General features: G+C 52.7%; 1 protein-coding gene across 1 annotated transcript; it reads right to left on the bottom strand.

Moving 5' to 3' along the window:
- Positions 1-210: 210 nt before the first annotated feature.
- On the bottom strand, positions 211-23,395 carry LOC129655754 (collagen alpha-1(XIII) chain-like). Its single transcript, XM_055586593.1, has 4 exons — positions 22,583-23,395; positions 3,391-3,460; positions 427-503; positions 211-300 (listed from the first exon to the last, which is right to left on the bottom strand). Exons 1-4 carry the CDS (start codon positions 22,874-22,876, stop codon positions 211-213), a joined length of 531 nt encoding a protein of 176 aa, XP_055442568.1. The 5' UTR covers positions 22,877-23,395.
- Positions 23,396-25,144: the final 1,749 nt, after the last annotated feature.

Raw genomic sequence — 25,144 nt, 5'->3', positions numbered from 1 at the left:
CAGAGAAAGGGGAGTTTGCCTGAGCTGTGTATTCTTCTCAAGTGGCCCAGGAAGTCCCACGGCCTTTATATCTGTTCCTGAGACCCTCCTCCTGTCCCACCAGGCAATATGGTTTGCAAATGGCCCACACCTATTCCTCTGAACTTCTGGCCACTGTGACCTTTCTAACAAGGCTCGACCTCTGGCATCCCGTCCCAGGCTGCAGGCCCATCACTCCCCGGGCGAACAGTACACGCAGCCCAGAAGCAGGATGCGGCCAGATCTCAGGCAGCAGATGGCTATTTTGGGACAGGGAGGATCCTGGGAGGATGCTGGCGAGGTCAGAGTAGGAAGGGAAAGAGGTGGCTTTTCTGCCCATGATTGTGTGTCCCAAGCCGTCTCTGGATGCCGCCCAGGGGCCCGAGGCTGCCACGAGGAAGAACACACCCATCGCAGGGCTCCAGCCTCGGCCCGGCTGGCCACAGAGGCAAACTGAGGGCAGGCACAGGTCTGGGGCTCAAATCCTGTGGCCATAGTGGGCAGAGGGAGTGTGTGCTCGTTTGTTGTGTCCTAACAGCAAGTGACTTCAGCATCAGGGAAGACACTGAGGGGTCTCGGAGCAGAGAAGGTGTCAGAAACCAACCCGAGGTCAGATGGAGAACACCAGAAAGAATCTAATCATCCAGGAATGATAATTGATAATAATTTAGAGAATATTTACTGAGCATTTACTACATGTGGAGCACAATATTAGATACTGGCAAAAAAAAAAGTGAATGTTTTGCCTTGTATGTGACACTTGACAATTACGTAAGTCCTCGTCTGCAAGTATCAGGAGACTAAAAGTGGTTGTAAAGTGGTTTATAAACTCTGACCCTAAGGAAATAGTCGGAGAGGCATGATTCAAGTACAAAGATGAGAGCGGTATTCCACTGACTATGGGAATTGCAGACATTTCAGAATGCCAGAACTCCATTGTGCCAGCTTCCAGTGTTCTGGGGAAGGCCATCTGTCAACGCCAAGTGTTCAGTACTGTGCCCGGCACAGCCTGGCTGCCCAGTGAGGGGCAGGGGCAGTGACTAGTATTACTCAGCACAGGTTGGCCACGTGGCCCAGGCTTGAGTGCAGAGGAGATACGTTTACCACGGGGCGAGAAGCCTCAGGTCGGGCAGGGGGACAGGTCCAGGGACTGAGCAAGACCCAGCCTGTCCTAGGAGATGCATTGTATTCTGCAGTTCTGCTGTCTGAGATACCTCTATGCAGCCCTCACATCCTTCTCTACTGACTCTCCAAAAAGCTGGGAACACACCTTACTCTCCTTCTGATTTTGCCTCAGTTCAGGGCCTTTAAATGCTCCTGGTGTTGCCCACCTGGCTCTGATCTGTACTTTGGGCCAAACTTCCCTCTAGGGACTTTCCAAACACCCAGGACACCCCTTGAAGGTGTCCCTGCTCACTCTCCTCCCATCTCCTGGCCGAATCAGTCCCTGCTGGGGACCCTTCCCACAAGGACCTGCATACGCCCTTCCTGGTCTCCAGAATCCCTGAGCCACCCATGCTGCGTCACGGCTTTCTCCTCACCAGCCAAGAGCTGAAGCAGCACTCTTCTAGATTCTTCCTCCCTCCTGTGGCATCCCTTCCTAGCTCCCAGCTTCCCAGGACCACCTGAGCCGGACCCTCCCAAGCACAGAATGGATCCATCTTGGTTAGGTCCCCACTTTGATGGCAGGCAGGATATGAGACATCCTATCAGGCAGGGAAGGGAAACAGCCAAGCCTCTTTCTGCCTGTAAATGTGCCTCTGACACCAGGACACAGTGTCTGATAAGGGTTTCAGTGATCTTTAAAGTGCTAGAGGAATTGAGCAGAAAAAAAAACTAGTAGTGCTAACTAGGAATCAGGAAAGTGCTAAGTACCCTCCACGGAACTCTCTGAACCTCCACCACATGCCTGCAAGGTGAGTATTACCCACATTTCTCAGACAAGACCATCGGGGCAGAGAGAGGTTAATAACTCCCTTGAAGATCACACAGATGGTAAATATCAGAGCTGGAATCCAAACCTCTATGTTCCCTGGCTCCAAATCTCCTGCCATTCACCAGCTTTCTGTACTTCAAGCAAGAACAATTGCAACTGACCAGGAATTATGAGGACGACAGACACCGTGATCTGCAACCTGGGCTGCCTCAGAAACCCCGATGCACACAGCCGCTCCGCCCAGGTCCTGTCAACACAGCCTCACCTTCATCTTATCTCATTAATCTTGGCATTCTCTTCCCAAAAGCTATCCCAGATCCCAGGGCTCAATCTCCGGGGCTCCAAAGGAGGGAAGGAGCTTCCCAGGGCTCCTGGACACCCTTTTAATTAACCCAGACGACCCTATTCTGACTGAGGCCAGCTGAAGCCTGTCACGGTCTCACCAGCTCCCGTGCCACCTGAACTGTGACTCCCAGCTGTGACTCAGCTCACTCACCCGCCAGCAAATGTGGTCCCTCCATTTCCCACAAGCTCAGCATCTGTTGGCCACTCCTCCCTGGCTTGGGGACCCTGAGTGCCGGCTCCTCAGCCTCTGTGTCCAGCGGAGGGCCCGCCAGAGCACCCAGGGAGTGTCCTGCTACAGCGGGCATCTAGGGGCCTGACTCTGAGCCAGCAGAGACCTGGAGCGGGGTGAACCCTCTGCAGTTCCTTGCAAGTGTTACCTGCCTCACACACCCTTGTTTGGAGCCTCCTCCCTCACCCCCAAAGGGGTGCTGCCCATTCCAGTTACTCATGGGGATAATGAAACTTGCCCATCTGCCGTTTTCATAGCTTAACAACAATGGTGGGCAACCTGGAAAAGTCTTCATGGACCATGACTCGGAATCCACATTAGATTGGTTAGCTTGATCACACCACATCACCCAGCAACCTCAACCTTGTTGGTGAGTGTGCGTGTGTGTGTGTGTAGCCTAGACACCAGATAGTGAACACACAGCCCCCTAAGCAACCTAGGTGGGACCGGCAAAGGTTTTCAATCATGGGGTAATTCATTCATTTGGGAATAAGTGCCTTTGAACTGATTCTATCGGGCGCAGGTGAATCAGAGGAGCCAGGTCCCTGTCTTTAGGGGCTTCTTTCAACTCTGGGCGACATTGCAGAATTTGCCATTTTCATTATCATCTATGATCTCACAGCCTGGTGTGCACAGTATCTGGCCCATAGAAGAGTTGAGGAATAAATGAAAGCTTGAATAAGTAAATGAATGATGGATGGGGATCGGGTGCCAATCAATGGGAACACGGAAGGCAAAATCACAGACTGTCATTCCCATCTTCCAAATGAAAAGCAACGCTCTGAACAGAGTGTGGTCTGACCACTGAGCGGGCCTTTGGTATGTGTCCCTGTCCTCGTCACCCCTGCATAGGGCTCCTTACCTGGCGGGCAGTGACATCCTGGGGATGTCTTCAGGGTCTCCCGGCGCCTCCGTGAGTGGAGCTTCCATTTCTGCACGAGGAGACAGAGAAGAGGGGTCACTGGGGGTCATAAATGCCAAGCCCTGGAAAGCAACTAGGGATTGAGGGGAGGGCAGGGGGCTAGTGAGGGGGATGGGGGACAGGGGGTCGGACAGGGGCACTGATCCTGGATCAAACACTGGCCACCAGGCACCTGGGTAATCAGAAGCAGATGGAGAGGTCCCATCTCAGTCACCTCGGGGTCTGATGTCTTTGGAGAGCTCTGAAGAAAATTAACTTGAGCACAAGACCCTATAAAGCAGTTTGGCCTTCCTGCACCCGACAATCATGAGCACAACAGCCTGCGCTTCTCGGCTTTCTGCTAATTGCTTCCTGTCTAGTTCTGAGTGTCTATGCATCCCGGGGGCAGGGACAGTGACCTCTGTTCTTCTGGTGTCACTCACAGAGCCAGACACAGGCAGGACCACTGTCCCTCCATCAGACCCCTTCCTCATCAGCTTCCTTACCCTTCAACCAATCTGGAAGGCACCAAAGACGTGGCAACAAGCAGAATGAGAGGCCTGCCCAAGGAGCTGCCATTTCCGTGGAGATGAATGGACGACACATACACAGCTGCCAGTCCAGACACCTGGAAAGGGCAGGTGCTGAGCACCCTCATCCTCGCCACCACCAAGGGAGGGAGTTGGAGGGGAAGCCAAAGGTTAACAGGTATGCTCTGGGGCCAGACTACTGGACTCGTGGCCTTTCTCAGACCCTGAGCTGTTAACAGTTCCGACCTCATAGGTTACTGAGAGGATCAAAGAGGGTGGTGCATAGAAAGAAAGGTGCCTGATCCCCAGGAGGCATCAGTGTTAGCTATGATTACACTTTCATGGCAAATAGAAGGGGAAGAAGTGGAAGCAGTGACAGACATTTTTCTTGGGCTCCAGAATCACTGTGGATGGTGACTACAGCCATGAAATTAAAAGACACTTGCTCTTTGGAAGCAATGCTATGACAAACCTAGATAGCATATTAAAAAGCAGAGAAATCACTTTCCTGACAAAGGTCTGTATAGTCAAAGCTATGGTTTTTCCAATAGTCATGTACAGATGTGAGAGTCGGACCGTAAAGAAGGCTGTGTGCTGAAAAATCAATGCTTTCAAACTGTGGTGCTGGAGAAGACTCTTGAGAGTTCCTTGGACAGCAAGGAGATCAAACCAGTCAATCCTAAAGAAAACCAACCCTGAATATTCGTTGAAAGGACTGATGCTGAAGCTGAAGCTCCAAAACTTTGGCCACCTGAAGAAGAGCCAACTCACTAGAAAAGACCCTGATGCTAGGAAAGATCGAAGACAAAAGGAGAAGAGAGTGGCAGAGGATGAGATGTTTGGATAGCATCACCAACTCAATGGACATGAACCTGAGCAACTCTGGCTGATAGTACAGGACAGAGGAGCCTGGAGGGCTACAATCCACAGGGTCGCAAAGGGTCAGACACGACTTAGCAACTGAGCAACAACAATAATTACATTCTTTTTATAGGTAAGGGACTTGGGCTCAGAGAGGAGGCTAATCTGGTCAAAACCATGGTGGAGGAAGGCTGAGATCTGGACCCGTTTCTCTGCGGCTAGGACTGCAGTTAGAAGCCAGTAGCCCCAGAGTCAGATTGGCCCCTAGATATATTTTATTTGGTTCCAAAGTGATTTTTGTTCAATGAATTTGTCACCAATCTTTTGAAGAGGCTGATTTCACGTGAAAGTCTGTGTTTCTAACTTCCTTTGAACAAACTGGAAGATCTAGCCACGGGGGCCTCTACTGAGTGGCTGGCTGTGACTGACCATCCTGTGCGCTGTGGTCCCCACTCCAGCGCGCTGACCGGTTATGATGCCAGCTGGCTCCTCATAAGCGTCTCCCCAGGCCTCCTCCCTGTTGTGCAGTTCTGCCACTCAGGGAGAGGGTAAAGGAAGTCACCTGGAAGGTGTCGTAGGTTTGGTGTCACCTCTAGTTTGGCGGTGGAGACAGAAGGTCAGGAAATCTTCCCAAGGATTCCCGTCAAATTAATGTCTGCTGAGCCCCCGCTGTGTACTGGCACTGAGCAGGGTGCTTTCACACAGCGAATCTCATCTAGTTTTCATAATCAAACTCTGCGTGCATGCTAAGTTGCTTCAGTAGTGTCCAACTTTGCAACACTATGGAATGTAGCCCGCCAGGCTCCTCTGTCCATGGGATTCTCCAGGCAAGAGCACTGGAGTGGGTTGCCATGCCCTTCTCCAGGGGATCTTCCCAACCCAGGGATCAAACCCAGGTCTCCTGCATTGCAGGCGGATTCTTTACCTTCTGATCCACGAGGGAAGCCAAATAGTGACCACATTTCTTGATGAAGGAAAGTAGGCTCAGAGAGACTGAGTGACTTGAACTTGGACCAGTATGTGGTGGATATGGGATGAGAACTCAGGCCTTTTGATGCAAAGTCTACTACATGCTGATGTATACAAGTTCCCCTGGCAGAGGGAGCTCAGCCCCCGTGTGTGTGTGTGTGTGTATGTGTGTGTGTGTGTTGGGGTAGAGACAGATATGCTGTGTTAAAGGGGAGGGCAGAAGAGGACAGGAGGTCAACACATATAGGAGGAGAAAGGCAGGAACAGCCCTAAGGGGAGACCCTCACTCAGAAAGGGAGGCTGGCACACAAATACTGGGTAGATGAACACTGAGGCGGGCACAGAGTGGCCACTGGGCAAATCGAGGACGTCCCAGAATGAGGTCTGGCGGAAGGCCCTGTGATGCCCAGCTCTGAACCCAGCTCACTAGCACCACTTTTCAGGAAGGGACTATGCATACCCACTTCCACATCCCTTCCCACCAAGGGAAGGCTCTCCAAGGGGCTTCTCTGTGGCTGTGCATGGCACACAAGTGGGTGTGTGACCCAACTCTGTTACATGAAGGAGCTGGTCAATGGCTAACAAGCCATTGACTGAGTGTGCAGCATTTTGGCTCTAGGTTGCAACCATTAGGGCTGTCACTCATTCAATAACTGCAAAGATGCCAAGCACAGTTTGGACCCTGGGGATGGAGCGAGCAGCCCAAGGTGGACAGGAGCCCTGCCCTCCTGGGTTCACCTTCCAGTGAAGGAGACGATGAACAGAGAAGCAGATGAATGTATAACCCAGGCAGTGATAAGTGCTATAGAGAAAAGTAAACCAGGGCAAGGAGACAGAGAGTGACAGAAGGTGGTATTGTAAACTCAGGGTTCAGAGTTCTCTCTGTGCAGGGCACGTTTGAGAAGAGAGAACTGGCTGAAGTAAGGAAATGAGTCAGGAAGCGATCTGGAGGAAGTGTGTTCCAGGCAGAAGGAACAGCAGAAGTGAAGCCTCAGAGACAGGCTGCATGTGGAGTTTTCAAGGAGAAGGAGAAGGGACAGTGTGGCAGGAGTGACTCGGGCAAGGAAGGAAGAAGGATACGAATGTGGTGGGAAAGGCAGATCATTGGGGTGCTGGCAAAGGCATTGAAATTTAGAAGGACACAGATTCGTGACATTTCCACAGCTTCTTGACAGCCATGAAACTCCAGAGCTAGTACAGACGCTGTGGTGAGCCATCCAGCTCTCGCGGTCAGGCTCATCCTGAGCTGTGGGGTACAGTGGCTGCTGACAGCTCAGCCCCTCTCTAGGAACCACTCTCAGCTGAAGGAGCTGCCTTGACCAGGGTCATATCCATGCTCCCCAGCAAGGCAGGCCACAAACAGTCCCATTTAATAATAAAGGAAACTGAGACTCAGAGAGAAAAGGGGATTGCTTTGAACAGGTAAGCCACAGAGGGATTAAATTCCAGGTCCTCCACCTTCAAGTTCAATGTTGTGGTGGTGTTGCTGTTTAGTCACTAAGTCATGTTGGACTCTTTGTGACCCCATGGACTGTAGCCCACCAGCCTCCTCTGTCTATGGGATCCCCAGGCAAGAATACTGGAGTGGGTTGCTATTTCCTCCTCCCAGGGGGTCTTCCTGACCCAGGGATCAAATCTGTGTCTCTTACGTCTACCTGCATTGGCAGGAGGATTCTTTACTGCTGAGGCTAACCAGCGAAGCCAGGTTCAATACTTTGGTTCAATTCATCCTGTATATATGGCTACTGCTCCTTACTCGCTTCAGTCGTGTCTGACTCTGTGTGACCCTATGGACTGCAGCCTGCCAGGCTCCTCTGTCCACGGGATTCTGTAGGAAAGAATACTTGAGTGTGTTGCCATGCCCTCTTTCAGGGGATCTTCCCAGCCCAGGGATCGAACCTGGGTATCCTTCACTGCAGGGAGACTCTTTACCGCTGAGCCCCAGGGAAGCCCTGGTTCAATACTTTGGTTCAATTCATCCTGTACATATGGAGCTCCTACTAATTGCGAGACTACAAAACAGAGAACAAGACAGTCCCCATCACCAAAGGAGTTTGAACTTTATGTGGGGGACACGTGTTGAGTAGTGTCCAGCTGGTTGCAGACTTTGAGAGCTGAGTGGGTGATGGGGGTTCTGTGCCCGGGTAAGGGTTTGGCCCAAAGCAGCCAACCAAGGGCCTGAAGCAGAGAAGCACGTGGTCAAATCTGGGTGGTCTGACAGCCATGTTGAGAAAGATCAGGACAGTGAGAAGGTTGGAGGCTGAGGTTCCTCTCTGGAGGCTGTCAGTCACGCATCCAACAGAGAGACACTGGAGGTCGCGTTTATGGCCTGGCAGCTTGATAGAGAGTGGTGGATGAAGGGAAGTGGGTACACAGGAGAAAGAATGGACAGGGCACAGGATGAACTTGCTGTGGGGGTAGGGCCTGGGCTCAGCAAACATTTTCTGTGAAGAGCCAGTTACTAAATATCTGAGGCTGTGTAAGCCATACGACTCTGTCACACCACTCAGCTCTACTGTGTAGGCGAAAGACAAAATAAGCACGGCCGTGTTCCCATAAAAACGGATTTACTAAAACAGCCTTCCAATGGGATTCAGTGCTTGTTTGCTTACCTCTGATACAATCTTTATGCAAACATGCTGTTCTTCCTCCCATCATAAAAAAAAAAGAAAAGAAATGAAAAATCCTCATGGACTCTACTTAGCTCTTTTCCTAGAAAAACTCCCTGATGGAGGGTGTCTTCCCTGCTCTCCCCTGGACCACTCCTACCAGGCTCTTAGCCTCTTTCCTGGCTTGATCTCCATGAGGCCTTTCTGTAGTAGTTTTGCTATGCCTTCCTCCTGTTTCATTTTCTCCTTCCAATTTGTTGTTATTATCATTGTCTTATTTAGCTTACTAATTGCTTCCCCTTTCCTTAGAAGGCAAGCTATACAACGACATGAATATTTTGATCTGTTTCATTCATTGCTATTAATATATTCTCAGTGCTTACAGCATGGCCCAGCGGCACATGGGAGGTGGTCAGTAAATACGTGTTGCTTAGGTGATCTCATGTAGTTCTAGATTCTGATCTGTCTTGTAAATGGAAGGATGGCTGCCCCTTTCAGGTGGGCATGTGCTATTCAGACCACCACAGTACCCTCCCCCTGGCCTGCCTCACTGCCTTAGGCCACTAGCCTGGCCCCCCTAGGCATCTGAGTTTGAGACTCTTGGTTTGAAATCCCCACACTGAGGCTCTGGGGCAGGGTGTAAAACTTTCAGAGTCCCTGGGGTGGACCCCCAGCCGCCCTGGACAGAGAAGACTTCCTGCTTCACCCATTGGCAGCCAGGGCCTCCTGGAATGCCCCTCATGGCCAGAGCTGAAATACCACCTGCCTGATCATTGCAGCTATTAAAATGCCTGTATCAGTATCAAAGGGAAAATGCCAAGTGGCCACTCGCTCTCCCTAGAGAATGCAGCTCCGGTCTGGCCTGGGGTTTAGGGTCCGTTCCCTCCCTGAGCCCAGCCCCAGGGCTCTTAAAGGGATCAGGCTCAGCCTGGGCCTTTGTAATACATGGGTGTGTCCATGTAATACATGGTGTGAGGGAGGGAGCCCAGAACAGAGGCTAGGTGAGCTCCGAATTCCATAATAGTCATGATCTTGAGCCTGGCACCTCCCCCCAGAGAATCTGCAAAATGGGGATATTAGCCACCTGCCAGGAGACCCAGGTTTGATTCCTGGGTCAGGGAGATCTCTTGGAGAAGGGAATGCCAACCCACTCCAGTACTCTTGCCTGGAAAATCCCACGGACAGAGGAGCCTGGTGGGCTACAGTCCACGGGGTCGCAAAGAGTCGGACATGACCGAGCAACAGTAACCTCTCAAGTGTTGCTGTGGGAAGTGCCTTGGAAACCAAGAAGTATTTAACAGGTAGACTTATTAAATAGGAGTAATATTAATAGTAATAGCTATCCGTATGGAGCTGTATATACCAGGCACTCTGCTAAGTGCTTTAGCATCTAATAATTAATTTTTGATATTAGTGTAAGACTCCCATGAAAACCCACTTGCCCTTGGAGGCTGCAATGGGATTCTATTTGGGGTTAGCGCATGCTCCAACCACCCCACCACCACCACCACCCTGCTGAAACATCACTCTGTATGGAGCATGTGGTGCTGATACAGACTGGAGCTTCCTTTGGGACTGTTAGGACCTTGGGGTCTAGTCCCAGCATTCCCACTAACTGCAAAGCAAGAGGTGTTACCCCTCTGGGCCTTGGTTTCCTCATCCATAGAACAGGAATACTATTAGATATCACTGGACTACACAGGACAGCTGGAGGGATAAGATGAGATGAGACCAGAAAATCGAAAAAGGGCTCCAGATATGCAGAAGGGCAAACACCTGCTATGCCGGCCTGTTTTTCTTAGTGACCAGATGAAGGCCACTTCTCTCTTGAGCTGATGCCAGGCCTGCCTCCTCCCACCTGCCACAGTGAGGCTGGCCTGGCCTCATGTATGGCTGCAGACACATGGTCCTACCCCTCCACCTCCTGGGAAACTCAGACCCCTTCTTCCTACAAGGGGGAGGGTGAGTGAGGGACCTGTCTGCCGCCCTGCCTTTTGACCACAAGAACAAGAAGCTGAAAGAAGGATTTGCCCATTGAAATGACCAGGCTGGGCAAAGCTCTGTGCCAGCATCTGATTACAATGCCTGGCACAGAGTGTGTGCTCCATCCCAGCTGCTGGAGCATCCTCCTTACCTCATGCTATAGCTGCTATGGGGCTGGTGCCCTGCTGGAGACTTGAGGTGGCCCTTTGAGGGCAGGGCCTGGTCCAGTGTCACTGATCCACACTCGAACCAAATTACTTACTTTTAGGCCTGCCTCCCCCACCCCCGAGGATCCATCCCTGTGGTCCTACGTGGGCTCTGGCCTTTTCAGATAGAAAAGAGGGCTGCTGCTGCTGCTGCTGCTAAGTCACTTCAGTCGTGTCCGACTCTGTGCGACCCCATAGATGGCAGCCCACCAGGCTCCCCCGTCCCTGGGATTCTCCAGGCAAGAACACTGGAGTGGGTTGCCATTTCCTTCTCCAATGCATGAAAGTGAAAAGTGAAAGTGAAGTCGCTCAGTTGTGTTGGACTCTGAGCGACCCCATGGACTGCAGCCCACCAGACTCCTCCGTCCATGGGATATTCCAGGCAAGAGTACTGGAGTGGGGTGCCATTGCCTTCTCTGAGAAAAGAGGGCAAGGGAGGGCAATCCAGGGAGAAGCAAAGGCTGGATCCCAGAGAAGGCAGGAGAGGAACAGAGGGATTTGTTAAGGGGACGGGCCCGCGTGTGGCTGCCTGCCCCTGAGCACAGGCAGCTCAGTGGGATGAAATCAAAGTGGAGGAAACCGAGACACTCAGCCTACACCCACCCAAACTGGACTCGCCCTGTCTGCTCTGGGAGCCTGTGTGCTGGGGGCCAGGAGCGGGTGCCCCGGGGCAGTCTGAGGAACTGTCTTCTTCCTTCCTCCCCCGTTCTTTTTGTGCAAGGGACTTGGCGTCTGATCACAGACTACCAGGGCCACAAAACAGGGGACTCTCTAGACGCCATGAGCTGCTGCTGCCTCCCCATTTCACCAGAATCACAGAGAGATATTGCTCCAGGCTCTGCAGGCCAGAATACTCGGGGACAGAGGTGCACGCCCCGGTGTGAACTTTCCAGCCTTCGTATGAGAAAGTTCTTCCAGCTCAGCTATGACTCTGTTGCAGCCTCAGGAGACAGGAAACAGGATGGGCACTGGGTTAGCACGAGGCCTAGGACCTCCAGTTTCGGGGGGGCCTGAGGTCATCCCTGCACCCAGTGCAGGATGAAGCAGGGTCCCCCACAGTAGAGTGGGGAGGGGCTGGGAGCAAGAGTGCTGGGACGGAGATCAGACCCTCTCCCCCACTTCTCTCCCTCTCACGAGTGGGTATCAAGCATCTTTGTTTGCTGCTGCTGCTGCTAAGTCACTTCAGTCGTGTCTGACTCTGTGCGACCCCATAGACGGAAGCCCACCAGGCTCCCCCACGCCTGGGATTCTCCAGGCAAGAACACTGGAGTGGGTTGCCATTTGCTTCTCCAATGCATGAAAGTGAAAAGTGAAAGGGAAGTCACTCAGTTGTGTCCGACTCTCCATGCAAAGTGCTGGGGCCCCACATGTGAGCAGAGCAGACATGGAGGCTGCCCTCATGGGGCTTACTCTCTAGGGAGGGGCACTTAAGGGCCTCTAAACCACACACATCACCGTGAAGCAGCCCCTGTCATCAGAGCTCTGGCAGGAGAGGTGAGGTGTCGAGAGCCAGTCCAGGGGCACTGACTAGGCTGGTTCATCATGGGAAAGTGACAGCTGAGCTGACATCTGAGGATGCACAGCAACCTACCAGGGGAGGGGCCCAGGTATGGGGAAACAGCTAAGATCTGATATAATAAGGCACTTCTCGGAAACCAGGCAGTAGTCTTATACTCAGTGCTCAAAGAAACCCACCCATGAACGAGGAAACTGAGACACACAGGTGAATTAAATAGCACACGGCCAAGAACAGCAGAGGCAAGATCTGAACGTGGCTCTGAGCCCATGACCCTCTCCTTGTGCCTGTCCTAAGTGAGTGGGTGAGTAGGGAGATTGACTCTTTTCAGGAGACTGCAACATCTATTCCTGGAGTGCCAGGCACTGCTCAAAGCACTTGTTTTAACTTTCTTCAATCCTAAAAACAACACTCGTAAGAGGGTGATACTCTTACTGTCCTTAACCCCATTTTATAGAGATACAAACCAAAGCACAGAGAGGTTAACCCACTTGCCCAAGGTCACACAGCCAGTAATTAGCAGAGCTGGGCTTGAATCCAGCAATCTGGGTCCAGGTTCTGTGCTCTTAGCCATGACCACATACAGCCATTTGGCTGGACTCTAAAAGTAGAAGGTGAGCCATGAGGCTAGAGAGGGTGGCAAGGGCCCCCCTCATGGATCATAGTAAGAAGCAGTATGAAGTCACTAAGGGGCTGTAATCAGAGAACTGGGGTAATCATACTTAGAATTTTTGAAAGATTATCCTGGCTGCTGTGCAGGTGATGAAGGGGGCGGGGCAGAGTGAACAGGGGCAGATGAGTGAGGGTCTCCTGCCATGAGACCATGAGAGCAAAGGGGGGCCTGGGTGGCTCGAGGCAGGCATGATGCACAGAAGGGGATGGCTCTCTTGGGGGCTGAGAAAGTTCAGTCTGTCCTGGAGTCAGGACGTGCAGTGCTGGGTGTGCAGGGGCGGACGTCCTGCTTAGCTGAGAGACGCTGAATGTGAGGTGCTTCCAAGACATGCTGGAGGAGTGGGATGGCAGGTGTAGGATGGATCTGGAGCTCTGAGGACATGAAGAACACACACATAACAGCCAGAGCTGTCTAATCATGGAGCAGCCAGCGGCATAAGGCAGTGACCTCCCCGTTACTGAGGGTGTGTAAGTCTGAGAACCAGGGGTGTTTTGGGGATTCATTCCAGCACATGACTCCTTTCCTTCTAACACTCTGATTCCATGAGTAGGGAGATGCTGGAGGTGGCAGGACCACCCTCACTTCCCATGTCACTTTCAAAGTCTCCCCCTCCCCAGCTTCTAGGGAAGTCACTTAGGCTGTTTCTGGGAGAACCCCAGCTAATGCCCCTTTAACCAGCCCCCTTTCTTCATCCCTGTTCCTGTCCCGCCTCACAGGCCACCTTGTCAGAACATGATCCAATACAGAAAACCTCCAAGTGGTGGCTGAAGAGGCACCTTCACGGGGCGTCTGTAGTGTACCAGGAGACTGCAGGTGTAAAGTCCCAAGGATGGCAGAGTCCCACGTCCTGTGACAGCCTTTGTGGGGAAGATGTGTCCCCCGGGGGCGGTAGGGCCTCCCTGGCTGAACTTAGGAATGAGCTGCCTGGCAGGGGGCAGGGTGGACCAGAGCTGCCCGTGGCGGCTGGTGAGCCGAGCTAAGGAAAGACAGAGACTTTGCTTTGAACTGTGGGCATCGGGGAGGCCAGGGAAGGTGGGGACGAGGGAAAGATGAAGAAAGGGGGCTGAGGAGGCCCAGTCTATGTAGACTCCAGCCACACAGGGTTTTGGGAAAACCCACAATAATCTCCAGGAGGGGAGACAGGGGTCCAGTATCTCACAGAAAGGCTGTGTCCAGCCTCTCAGGAGGGCAGTTCCACCCCTTTGTACTTGGCTTGCCCTCACCCTTTGAAGGATTGGAGGAGTCCTTGCTGCCAACAGCCACATCCCCGCCCTGTGGGGCACAAAGAGATTTTGCAGGGAGGCCAGCACCCTGGGCAGGAGGTCTGTAGACACGAGACAGGAGTGCCCACTTGCGGCTGCTGCTGAGGCCTGCCTGCCAAGCAGATGACAAGTGGAAGAGCCAGGACCCCAGCCTCCGCAGGCCCTCCCAGCCCCTCTCTACACCCGGGCCTCAGTTTCCCTTGGAGGAGCTCACTGACTTTCTTTCCAGTTTACTGAGGACTCAGTAAGTGCTTCTGGGAGGGGAAGAATCCAACCAAAAGAGATGGGAGAAGCATTCCTAAGGCTTCTCCTGTAACCTCCTTTCTTCTGGATGGATGGCAAACTCTTAGCTGATTTTATTCTTTGAAAAACTAAGACCAAGTGGCTCAGTGGCTAAGAACACACTTTTCAATGCAGGGGACATAGGTTCCATTCCTGATCGGGAACTAAGATCCCACTGCTAAGATGCTGCAGGGCAACTAAGCCTGTGTACCTCAATGAAGAGCCTCTGCAGCCAAAGGGGGGAAAAAAAAAAAATATATATATATATATATATATATATAAACAAAGGACTCTAGTGGTAAAGAGCCTGCCCGCCAATGCGGGAGATGTTAAGAGACACTGGTTTGATCCCTGGGTGGGGAAGACCCCCTGGAGGAAGACATGGCAACCCACTCCAGTATTCTTCCCTGGAGAATCCCATGGACAGCGGAGCCTGGTGGGCTACAGTCCATGGGGTCGCAAGGAGTCAGACATGACTGAAGTGATTCAGCATGGACACACAAGACCAGAACCAAAACCCAACACCCTGCTCCAAAAAAAATAAACCCCAATGCTTCCCCTTCTTTAACCTTCCCATACTTTCAAACCGTGCAGTGCGTGGTAGGGCTGTTACTGAATCTTGCTGTGACCCTCATGACTCTGCCGCCATCAGCCCCTGAAGCACTGCTCTGGACTCAGGCGAGGGGCCCTGGGTAAATCGGACAGGGTGCTCCTGGCTCAGGGGAACAGATACAGTTTCTGTCTCTGTCCCTTTTGATAAAAATGAAGTACAATTTTGAACACACCAAAATGGTTAGTTAAAAGAGATCTTTATAAAAATAAGTGCAATGTTTGCTGCCGAGCAACTTGGGAGGGACTGTCAACTGTGGACCTCGTTAGACAACCCACTGCCAGACCCTGCCCATGGGGATTCACATCAGGGTTTAGGGAAGGGGAGTCAGCCCTGGTATATTTGAAAGTCCTGCAGGTACCATTATGCAGCTGACCCATCACCAGTCCAGGGGCAGGCCTTTAAGGGTGTGCAGACATGAGAGAAGGAGGGGAGAGTCACTTTTAAAAGTTAAGTTTCTAGAGGACTTTTATCCTTATCTTGATCCAAAAGGAAACACTCAAGAAACTGCATAGGCAGACAGATAGATGCACGTTATTATAGGAAGGCAGCAGGGCAGAAGAGGGAGAAACAAAAGTGAGCGCAGGCTGATAGAGCAGGGCTGAGACTGGGGCTTGTGCAGAATCTTCTGCCTGAACAACTCTGCTCTGCCTGGGGATGACTCCCAGATTTGGGGCTAAGCTTCCTTAGAGGACAGTTCAGTGTCCAAAGGACAAGACCCAGCCCCTCCCTCCTGGAAGCCCAAACATTCTGGAAGCCAAGGCTGGACAGGGACTTTCCTGAGGGTCCTTATCACCAAGACTTGATGTAAGCCTCGATGCCATTCTTAAAGCAGAGATGGTAATGTGAGCTGACACCAAGTCAGCTCGGTCAATGCCACCTCTGTGACAAACCAAACTGAATTGAACAGTCCCCGAGCCTGGCCTCTGTGACCTGCCTCAGCTGACTTAGGGCAGCGTGGTACTTTATACAGATCGTCTACACATGTGGCTCTGAATGCCAGCTCTGGGGCCAGACCACCTGGGTTTGAGGCTCTGCCACTTAACTAGCAGCAGTGTGATCTTGGGAAAGTAAAACAACTTCTCTGGACCTCCACACTCTTCTCTGTAAGAAGCGAATAGTAAAAATATAACCACTTCATAGATTATTGTGAGAATTAAATTAATTAATAGATATGGCCTTTTCCAAAGAGTTGGCTCTCCACATAGAACAAGTTGCTCTGCAGCAAACATTACACTTATTTTTATAAAGTTTAACTAACCATTTTGGTGTGTTCAAAATTGTACTTCACTTTTATCAAAAATTCTATTCACACTTAAAAAAAAGTTGTGGACACGATGCAGCCTCATTTTTGCCTTCATCAGTGATAAGTGAGGCTGTAATTGTTCCAGTTGTTATTATCTGAATCCTGCAACAACACTATTAAGAGGATGTTGTGCCCATTTTTCAGGTTGGGGCACTGAGACTCAGGTCACACAACTAGGTAATGGCAGAGGAAGGATGCTCCCAGCTGCTCTGTCCAGGTGAGGACACATCACACTGAGCCATCCCCACTCTCAGCTGGGACCTGTGGTGCGGCTCTGACTCAGGAGGAGTTCCTCACTTCAGCCTCTGACTGCTGCAAAACACCAGGTCCAGGGCACAACCCCCTGAGCAAACGCTGGGCAGACAGCTGGGTCTGGGTTGGGGGAGTGGGTGGAAGATAGCTGACGTCTGAGATGGCTTAACTGGCCTGTGGCAGTGGGACCTTAAATCAGCAGCTAATTGGTGAGGGCTGCCTACTCTGTGCAAAGCCCCAGGCTAGCTTCAGTGAAGGACTAGAGACCAGCGAGCTCCTGCCCTCGCCCGTTCGGTTGTATGTGATCAAATGGAGAGATAAGATGTTGAAAGGCAGTGGAGAGGAGGGCTCACTGCACAATGTGTCTGAAGCTAAGCCATGGTTGGCAACAGATTTTATCTTGTGCATTGACTCTAGCAGACTGGGAGTGGTCATCTGGAGAGCTGTGTTGAGAAGGATTCTGAAACCTAGGTAGGCTCTCTGGGCGTGTGTTGAGTGATTGGTAATGCCTGCTGTGTTCTGGGGTAAGAGAAGTCAGCACGTGCCCTGTTTTCCTTCTCTGAGTTAGATACTTGGCACGGCCAGGCAGTTCTTCAGGAAGTCAGCAGGGGGAAGGGCCATTTTGGGTCAGGGTGTTTTCGGAAGCCTTTCCAAAGGCATGGGGGCAAGTCTGGAACAGGGGAATAGGCATTTCTCTGAGAGTGTCAAGTTGTGAGACTATGCATAAGGCAGACGGCATTTTGTTTCAGATGCTTTGACTTTTCCCCACCGTCTTCCTATGAGGGCTAGGGTCCTCAGTGTGGTTTGGAGCTACTTGCTAGTTTTAAGGCTTTCAGAGAAGTAATGAAACTTTAACAACTCTCCCTAGTTTTATCTCTAGTAAATATTGCTCTGTATTTTTAAAAAAATTAGAGTCAGTAAATATTACTCTGTATTTTTAAAAAATTAGAGTCCGGAAATAGATTCCCAACCAGGGATTGAACCCAGGTCCTTGGCAGTGAGAACACTGAGTCCTAACCACTGGACTGCCAGGGAATTCCCCAATAGCTCTTTGTCTTGAATGTCAGCTCTTGCTAGCGGGGTGGTAGTTTCCTGTGTTGAAGAGGATTCTAAGGCTGTACGTAAGCTCAGTGAGAAAGTGTGTGGCAAGTGATTAATAAGGTCTGCGGAGGGCCAAGAAGTGCAGAGTGAAGCACACACTTGCCTTGTCTTGGCCGCCACTTGGCCAGACAAACACTACTGTCCAGAAAGGAGGTGTGGTGTGGAAGAGAGATGCCTACCAGAGACAGAGGTTCTACCTCCAGGCTCATCTGATGCCTGGGGTGAAGCTTTGGACCTGTTTTCTCATCAGTAGAGTGAGGGGACTAGACTTCAGGGTCTCTGAGGGTCTTTCCTCTATTAAAACTAGTCATTTAAGACCAGTCATTTACTCACAGCATGAAAAGAGGAGTAGTTTTAAGACTGACTCAGGGGAGCACTGGTGATATCTGAGGACACCTGGATCTAAGGTCTGTCCATCAACTGAGGTCCAGGTACCTGGGATGTACACAGGACACGCTACACAGGTCATGCCACACATACATTCTCTGTTTAAGAGCCTGGTCCTGTCTCATCTCAGTACTGCATTCCCAGAGGACCCCATCCAGAGCCCTAATCTCTCAGCCACTGCTTTGATCTCTCCTCCAAATGCCCCTGGAAAGAGTTCAATAAGGGGTTCCTGTACACACTCTATAAATGTGAGGCTTTGCTCTTGTAAGGGTTGTTATTATTATTTTTAGGGATAAAAGAGTCTGCCTGGGGTTCCTCGACATTTTAGTCTGGGAGTTTCAATTACTTCCTCTCCCAGGGGATTCTTGGAGTGGAAAATGCCATCAATACCCAAAGGACTGAATCAGAGACAGTGGGATGGAGGTACAGTGATATCAGTCTTCTCGTCTGTAAAATGGGGTAATAAGAGTGTCAATCCTTAGGGAAGTCATGAGGATTGAAAGAGATAATGTGCATAGCACTGGCCATTGTACATACCCTCCTATCAGGGTTGCTGTTACTTTATGGTTGGGGAAGGGGAATCAGCCTGGCCTCCCTCAGCATTCACCTTGAAGGTGGCTGCTGACACCCCCTTGCTCCCCCTCAGCCTGCAAAATGGATTTGGCAAGTTTAAATTCCACCCTCTTCTCTGTCATCGCACACTGTCTGCCCAGCCCTAGGTGACATCTGATTTCCTCCATTTGGGACATTCCTTTTTTTTTTTTTCACAGCAAGCAAATCAACTAACGGGCAGCTGGAGCGCTCATTAAGGGTCCCAGACCGGGAGAGAGGCGCTGATGGGGGAAGAGCTGGAGCTGCGGTCTGGAAGCCACACTCCCAACTCCCCTGAGCGGGTGCCCGCCCCCACACTCCTCTCCTGGCCCTGACCCACCCCCCTCCCAGTAGCTCAGATCACTCAGATCGCAGCCTCTGCTCACATCTGCCCTTGCCTCACCTCACTCCAGGCTTCTCTCCTATGGAGTCCCCTCCTTCCTGTCTCCCAGACAGGGCCTCCACCCCCAGCACGCTGCTTGCCCCACTGGGATGGGTGGTGAGCATGTGCCCCTGGACCGCTGCCTCCAGGCCATTGCTCAGGCTGTGTGCTTCCCCAGGATGGCCCTGCCCAGGGCCCTTCCTCCATCCTTCGGGGAGTGACCGAGGCTCACTGGCTCCGGAACGGATTGCCTTTGGCTGCCCCATGCTCCAGGGAGCTCTCCAGAGGCACTCGTGACCTGTTGTGGTGGCATCTTTCAGGGCGTTGTTCCATCTGCCATCTCCTGAGAGCCCCACAGCAACCCCCAGAGGAAGGCAGGGCCAGGACTTCACAGAAAAGGGGTATGAGGTGAGGGCGTGTGTCATGGCTTGCCTGAGGCCACACAGCTGGCAAGGCCCAGCCGGAATCCTGGCACACGGGGTGCCTCTGGGCTCTCGTGGGCAGGAATCCTCTGCATACCCATTTCACAGACTCATTCTGCAACAAAACCATTCCCCTGTTCTATTCACCTGGGAGTTTCCAGTGGCCCCAGTTCTCACCTTTCTCCTCACCTCTGCTCTTTGTTCTGACCTGGGAGAACAGACCAAGGAGATGAAAAGGTGGAGAAGGGAAAGAGTGGAGTTGCTCCTGAACACCTTTGCTGGCCCAGACCCTGCCTGCTCCAAGCACAGCGTCATCCCATGGAATTTTACGTGGTGACATCCATGTTCTAAGGCTGCACTGTCCTCTCTGGTGGCCACTCAGATATCTATCAAGCAGTTATATGAAAGGTGGCTTAGTGTGACTGGGGAACTATATTTTAGATTTTATTTAATTGTAATTAACTTAAGTCTAATGAGTCACATGTGACTAGTGCTTACTATACTAGACAGTGCAGCCTTGAGAGAGTCCCTTCCAGAGCCACTGGCTCGCAGGCCCCTCCAGGAGAGGGCTCCTGAGGTCATCGCCATTTAGACCAGGTCACCTGCCCCTCCCCCCACAGGACCACTCCCTCCCTCTGTCCCAATGCCCTCTGCTATGACCTCAGGTCCCACCACCGAGGCTGCCATTTCCATTCATTCCTCTCTTTCCTCACAAGTGCCCCTGGCCAGGCCACTGTCCTATCTGGTCCGTACTAACCTCTTACTTGACATCCCTGCTCTTCCTGGCTCTTCATCTCATTCTGTGTACATCACTGTCCTCCTCAAGACTCCTCCATGGCTCCCCATTGCTCTTACAAAGATCAAAGTGTCTCTAAGGCCCCTCTTGACCTCGGCTACCTGTCTCTCTCTCTGGTTTTCAGCTTCCAGAAGCTGTTCCTTTTGCCCCACACTCATCTCCTCATTTGCCTGGAAAACTCCTAGTCACCCTGTAAGTCTTCATTTGAAAAATCACTTTCCCAGGGAGCCACCACCATCAGGAGCCCTAGACCTCTATTGCTTCCATTCTCATAGCATTTTTCACATGACACGGTCACTGTCCACTCCCTTCTCCGTGTCCTATTTGCCTGTAAGTTCGAGAGGACAGAAATGTGCCCCCCACCCCACAATGCCTGACCCACAGCTGGCTCTCAGGTTCACTTTCGGAATAAGCGCATGAGGGTGGACAATGGAAGGTGGCAGAGAGACTGGGGAGAGCACTGGGGGCAGAGCCCCTGGAAGCTTGTTCTAGTTTTGGATCTCGCCACGTGACCCTGGGAAATCTACTGTCCCACTCTGAGCCTTAGTTCCCCCATCTGTAAAATGGGGGTCTGACAGTCAGAAGTTTAGACAGGAAGGCTCAGCCTGGTAGATAACACTGTCAGCCCCAAGGTCCTGAGAGCATGAGACATGGCCTGGCTAAGTCTTAAGCAGAGGAAGCCAGAATTGAGGAAAGGGCAGGGGCACGCCCTGGCCAGAAGGAGGGGCCAGGAAGGAGAGATGATGGAGAGAGGAACTGGGCAGGACACTCAGGGCCAGACGTTTGTCCCTCAGCAGCCAAGACCCCAGGGATACCTGGAGTATCACGTCCCAACACCCTCCCTACCACGCAGAAGTCCCCTGTGTACTGCCAACCAGCCAGCAAAGGCCGTCTGCTGGCACTGCGGATTCCACCGGCTTCCCTCGGAGTCCCAGGGGACCGTGGGTGGCTTGACGGAGCCCTCCGGCTTCCCCGGGGCCCGGCAGGGCGTGGGAATGAGCTAACGGCAGCAGCCACGGGTGCCCCTCTAGCATCAGTAAACTTGCTCTGCTCTGGCCCTCTGACCTCGCTCTCTGTGACTGCCCAGAGAGCTGCCTCGGCAAGTGCCAGCCTTTGCCTGGTAGAGGCACCAAGAAGGGCCTGGCTGTAGGGTACTGGGGCATCATGCCAGTATGGCCATGGCACTGCTGCAGTCAGAGCTGGGCTCTCACGTTTACCATCAGCACCACCTTTGTGATGGCTCAGGGGGTTAGGGTGTTTGCCTCAGGAGGCACAGCTTCTAAGTAGCAGAGTGGGGAGAAAAGCCAGGCCTGCTGGGCTCTACCTCGCGCTCTTCACTGTTTCACACACCACCTCCTACTAAGTAAGAGAGGCACCCCCAGTTCTTCCCCTCAGAAACTGTCCATGGCCAGCCTGTTCCAGGAGTTCTTCCCAGACAGCCGTGGCCTTTACCTGTGGATTCTCCCCTCATAGGAGGCCCTGGGTCCCCTGAGCTGTTCACATCCTCAGACGTCACCTGGCTTCATGGTCTCCTGGCCGGTCGCTAGTCGGGTGGCACCCCTGAGACTGTGTCCCTACTGTCTGTGGACTGTGGGTCTCTTCATGACTCTCAGGATTGTCCTGGCTAAGAGACACTAGTGCCTTCTAATACACTGAGCTTCAAGGACATTTTGGGAATGGGAGAAAACTCAGCATCCTTTTCCCAGAAAGTCACACAGACACAAAATGTTGGGGACCATTCCAGGAGACCAGGGACAAGAAACACAGCTTCAGAACAAGACAGTGAGGGCTTGTTTGTGCCCAAGGACAGCAGAACCGAAACCACCAACACCTGGGCCCTAGCGGTCTAGGCAGAGGCCAGCCCACCACCTCCTGCAAGGACTGTTCCCTGTCCCCCTCAGTCCCTGAGATAACTCACTCCCTCTCTCTTCCCAACAGAATATGGCAATAAAAGGCAGCACTGATCGTCGAGGGATGGATGGGGAGGGCTGCGGGGGCCCAGCAAGCCTCGGCCCCGGGCCACCGGGCTCAAGTCCCGCCGCGTGGGCGCTGGGCGGCTCTCACACTGCCCTGGCGAGGAGCCGGGAGGGAGAAACAGAGCCTGGCCGCCTTTGAGCGCCTCCGCGCCTAGCCTTCCTCCACCTGCCCCGCACGCTCAGGGCGCTCCCGGCGCGGAACGTGGGAGACGCCTGCTCTAGGCTGGAGCCGAGGGGTCCGGCGCTAGCCGCCAGGTCTTCCTGCCCGCTGGCAGGGCAGCGTCCGTCCCTGGCCCCATCCCTCCCGCAGACAAATGGGGTGAGGCCAGGGCGCACCGCGCGGCGGAGAGCCCACGGGCACTGGCTGGTCCAAAGTTTGGAGGCTGCGCGAGGGGGCGCCGCGGGGAAGGAATAAAAGGCAGCAACAAAGAGCACAGACCTCATCCAGCAGTTGGTTGACTCGTCCCAAAATAGCCGGCTCCATTTGCTGCTCCCCACGCTCCGCTTCCAGGCGCAGCACCCGGGCCTGCAGCTCGACCGTCCGAAAGTGGGCGAGCAGGCTGAGCGCCAGCGAGCAGAGGGCCAGCGCCAGCAGCCCGCACGACCCCGCGCTCGGCAGCCGCGCGCAGCGCTCCGCCGGCGCCACCGCCAGCGCCACTGTCCCGGGTGCGCCCAGCTCCGCAGGGCCGCGGGCACCGGCGGCTGTCGCTTTGCGAGAGCGCTCCGCTACCATCCCCTCGCGTCTTGAGAACCAATAAATAAATAAATAGAATAAATAAAGGCGAGAGCCGCTGCCCCAAAGCGCGATCTCAAGCTCCGGGGCAGTAGGGAAAAGGCTTGTGTCGCTGGAAAAATGTCCCTTTCCTTTGCTCTCGGCAAAGAGGATGGAAAAAATAGCAGCTGGAGGGGGAACGGGGGGAGCAAAAAAAAAAAAAAAAACAACCAGCAGTAATCGGGGGGTACACCCAGGTGAAAAAAAAAAAAAGTTGCTTCGAAGAACGTTCCAAGTCCAGGAAAGTTAGGGAAATCTGGCCGGCTCTCTTTTCTGCCCCGTCTTTCCCTTCAAGTATCTGCAGTCCGGAGTGGGTTCAGCACTGTCTGTCCTTCTTGGTGTTTCCCGTCGCCCGGGCGAGCCAGTTTCAGTCCCGGGGCGAAGGGGTGCACATGGAGGGCCCCATGGGCAGAGGTGGGTCGTGGCCGCTGCCGAGGAGCGCTGGGGCCGATTCCGGCGCCTCTGTAACTTGACACACTAGCTGCGGCTGCACGGATCGGATGAGCAATCCGTGCTACTTCCCAAACTAATCTCTCCCGCCCCCCTCCCTTCTCCTCCTCCCCTCTCCTCCTCCACCTCCTGCGGGGCCGACGGCTTGGGTTTGTTTATTTATGCAAACTCGCCCGGGGTGGGGGGCGTGGTGTGCAGGGCCCGCTGCCCCAACCCACTGGCCACGGAAGCCCCTCTCCTGTGCTCCCTGTCCCCTTTGAAGTGACACTTGGGGTTATTTATAGGCAGGAAGGGGGTGTGGAGTGGAGCTGGGGCTTACTTCTCTCCCTTTCTCCCAATCCACACTGAGGGTCCTCTTTGCCTTCCTGCTAAGTCACGGGTCCAGACATCACTCTGCTTTCTGACAAGTCGGCACAGCCAGTCTTTGTGATCTTCCAAGGAACCCAGTTGAGTTACTGTCAGGGATCTAGATGGATGTCTACCTCCTGAGCAGGACTGTCTGATTTCCTTGAGCTAAAGCTGAGCACCCCCTGTCATGTCTCATCCCCTCTCTTCCTCCCCAAACCAGCTCCACCCCTGACTCTGCACCTCCAGCTGCCCCAGCGCCTTTGGTGGGGTTCACTTCACCCATCACAGCTTTACTCTGGGGTGAAAAGTCAACCCTCTGAGGTGGGGGTGGGGGTGGGGCAGCAGAACTGGTGCCCTTGTCTCTCTTTCAGGGCCAGGACTCGTGGTTAAGGATACAGGTGAATACAAACTGAGCAGAGGGTTATTTCAGGGTATCCAACAGGCCAGTCAGTCCTCCTGCCTGCCAGTCCTGACCCCTCCTCTTCTTGTCTGCCTTGCATCTGAGACTCATTCCAGCCCTCCGCTGACAGACCAGCCTCCCCCAACCATTGCAGCCATTAAAGGTGAGCCATTCTCTCCTTGGCTCCCTTCCGCTATCATTTCCTACGGTCCAGTAGAGAAAGCTGCCTGAAGGCTATTTTGTACTTTCCTCTCTTCTCTTGCCACCTCTCCCATTTTAAGTAACATTTGTATTCCAGAGAGACTTTATCTCCTTGCACCTCTTGACATTCCTGCAAATGAGGAGGAGGTGGGATTGAGTTTATGGAGAAAGCTTACTTCCCAGGAACATCGAGAAGGGATGGGGGGATAAAAGACTGGTTCCTGAAATGTAAAACAAAGGTGGGTAGTGGGTATGGTGACAGGAGCATTTCTGTGATTCCATTTTAGAGTAACAGCGTTGCCAACTGCACATTTTATATATTGACCTGATCAATGTTAATATATAATCCAGTATCATGGCACCCCTCAGAGTGTGGCAGGTGTATTTGATAGAGCAACATAGTAATAAAGTACTTACATCATAAATCGTAAGTGTTATAACATTGCCTGCCAGGTCAGTTAGCCACTAGGGAGGACTACAGGGATAGAAAGTGATGCCGCAGATAGAAAGTGATGCTGTAGAAAAGATTGGCGGCCAGGAGCTCTGGGTCCGTTCCAGCTCTAGCATTTCCTTAATATGGGATATGGGGTAAGTGTGCCTGTTTCCTTACCCTGTGATGGATGTCTCAATTGGGCTGCTCAGAATAAACCCTGAGAGAAACCATCAGTGTTGGTGACCACCAGGGGGCGCTAGAGAATTTCTGCACTGAGAGGTATATGCCAGGGAGGGGATCCAGGGATGTAGACTTGGTTCCCCCTTCACATCCCCCAACCTCCCAACCCTCTGCAAGGGAAGGAACATGGAGGAAGGGAACTAGGAGAGTAGTTTCT

This window comes from Bubalus kerabau, chromosome 1 (assembly GCF_029407905.1).
Source record: "Bubalus kerabau isolate K-KA32 ecotype Philippines breed swamp buffalo chromosome 1, PCC_UOA_SB_1v2, whole genome shotgun sequence".
NCBI lineage: Eukaryota > Metazoa > Chordata > Mammalia > Artiodactyla > Bovidae > Bubalus > Bubalus kerabau.
The sequence above is the reverse complement of the archived record's forward strand: the minus strand, read 5'-3'. Positions and strand labels throughout refer to the sequence as shown.

Bases quoted from the DNA above. Each gene is read 5' to 3' on its own strand.
- LOC129655754 (XM_055586593.1), bottom strand. From the start codon at position 22,876: ATGGTAGCGGAGCGCTCTCGCAAAGCGACAGCCGCCGGTGCCCGCGGC. The intron at 3,461-22,582 runs GTCTGTGCTCTT...CTCCTCGTGCAG, and splicing joins TCAACCAACTGCTGGATGAG to AAATGGAAGCTCCACTCACG. The intron at 504-3,390 runs GTAAGGAGCCCT...CTATGGCCACAG, and splicing joins AGGATGTCACTGCCCGCCAG to GATTTGAGCCCCAGACCTGT.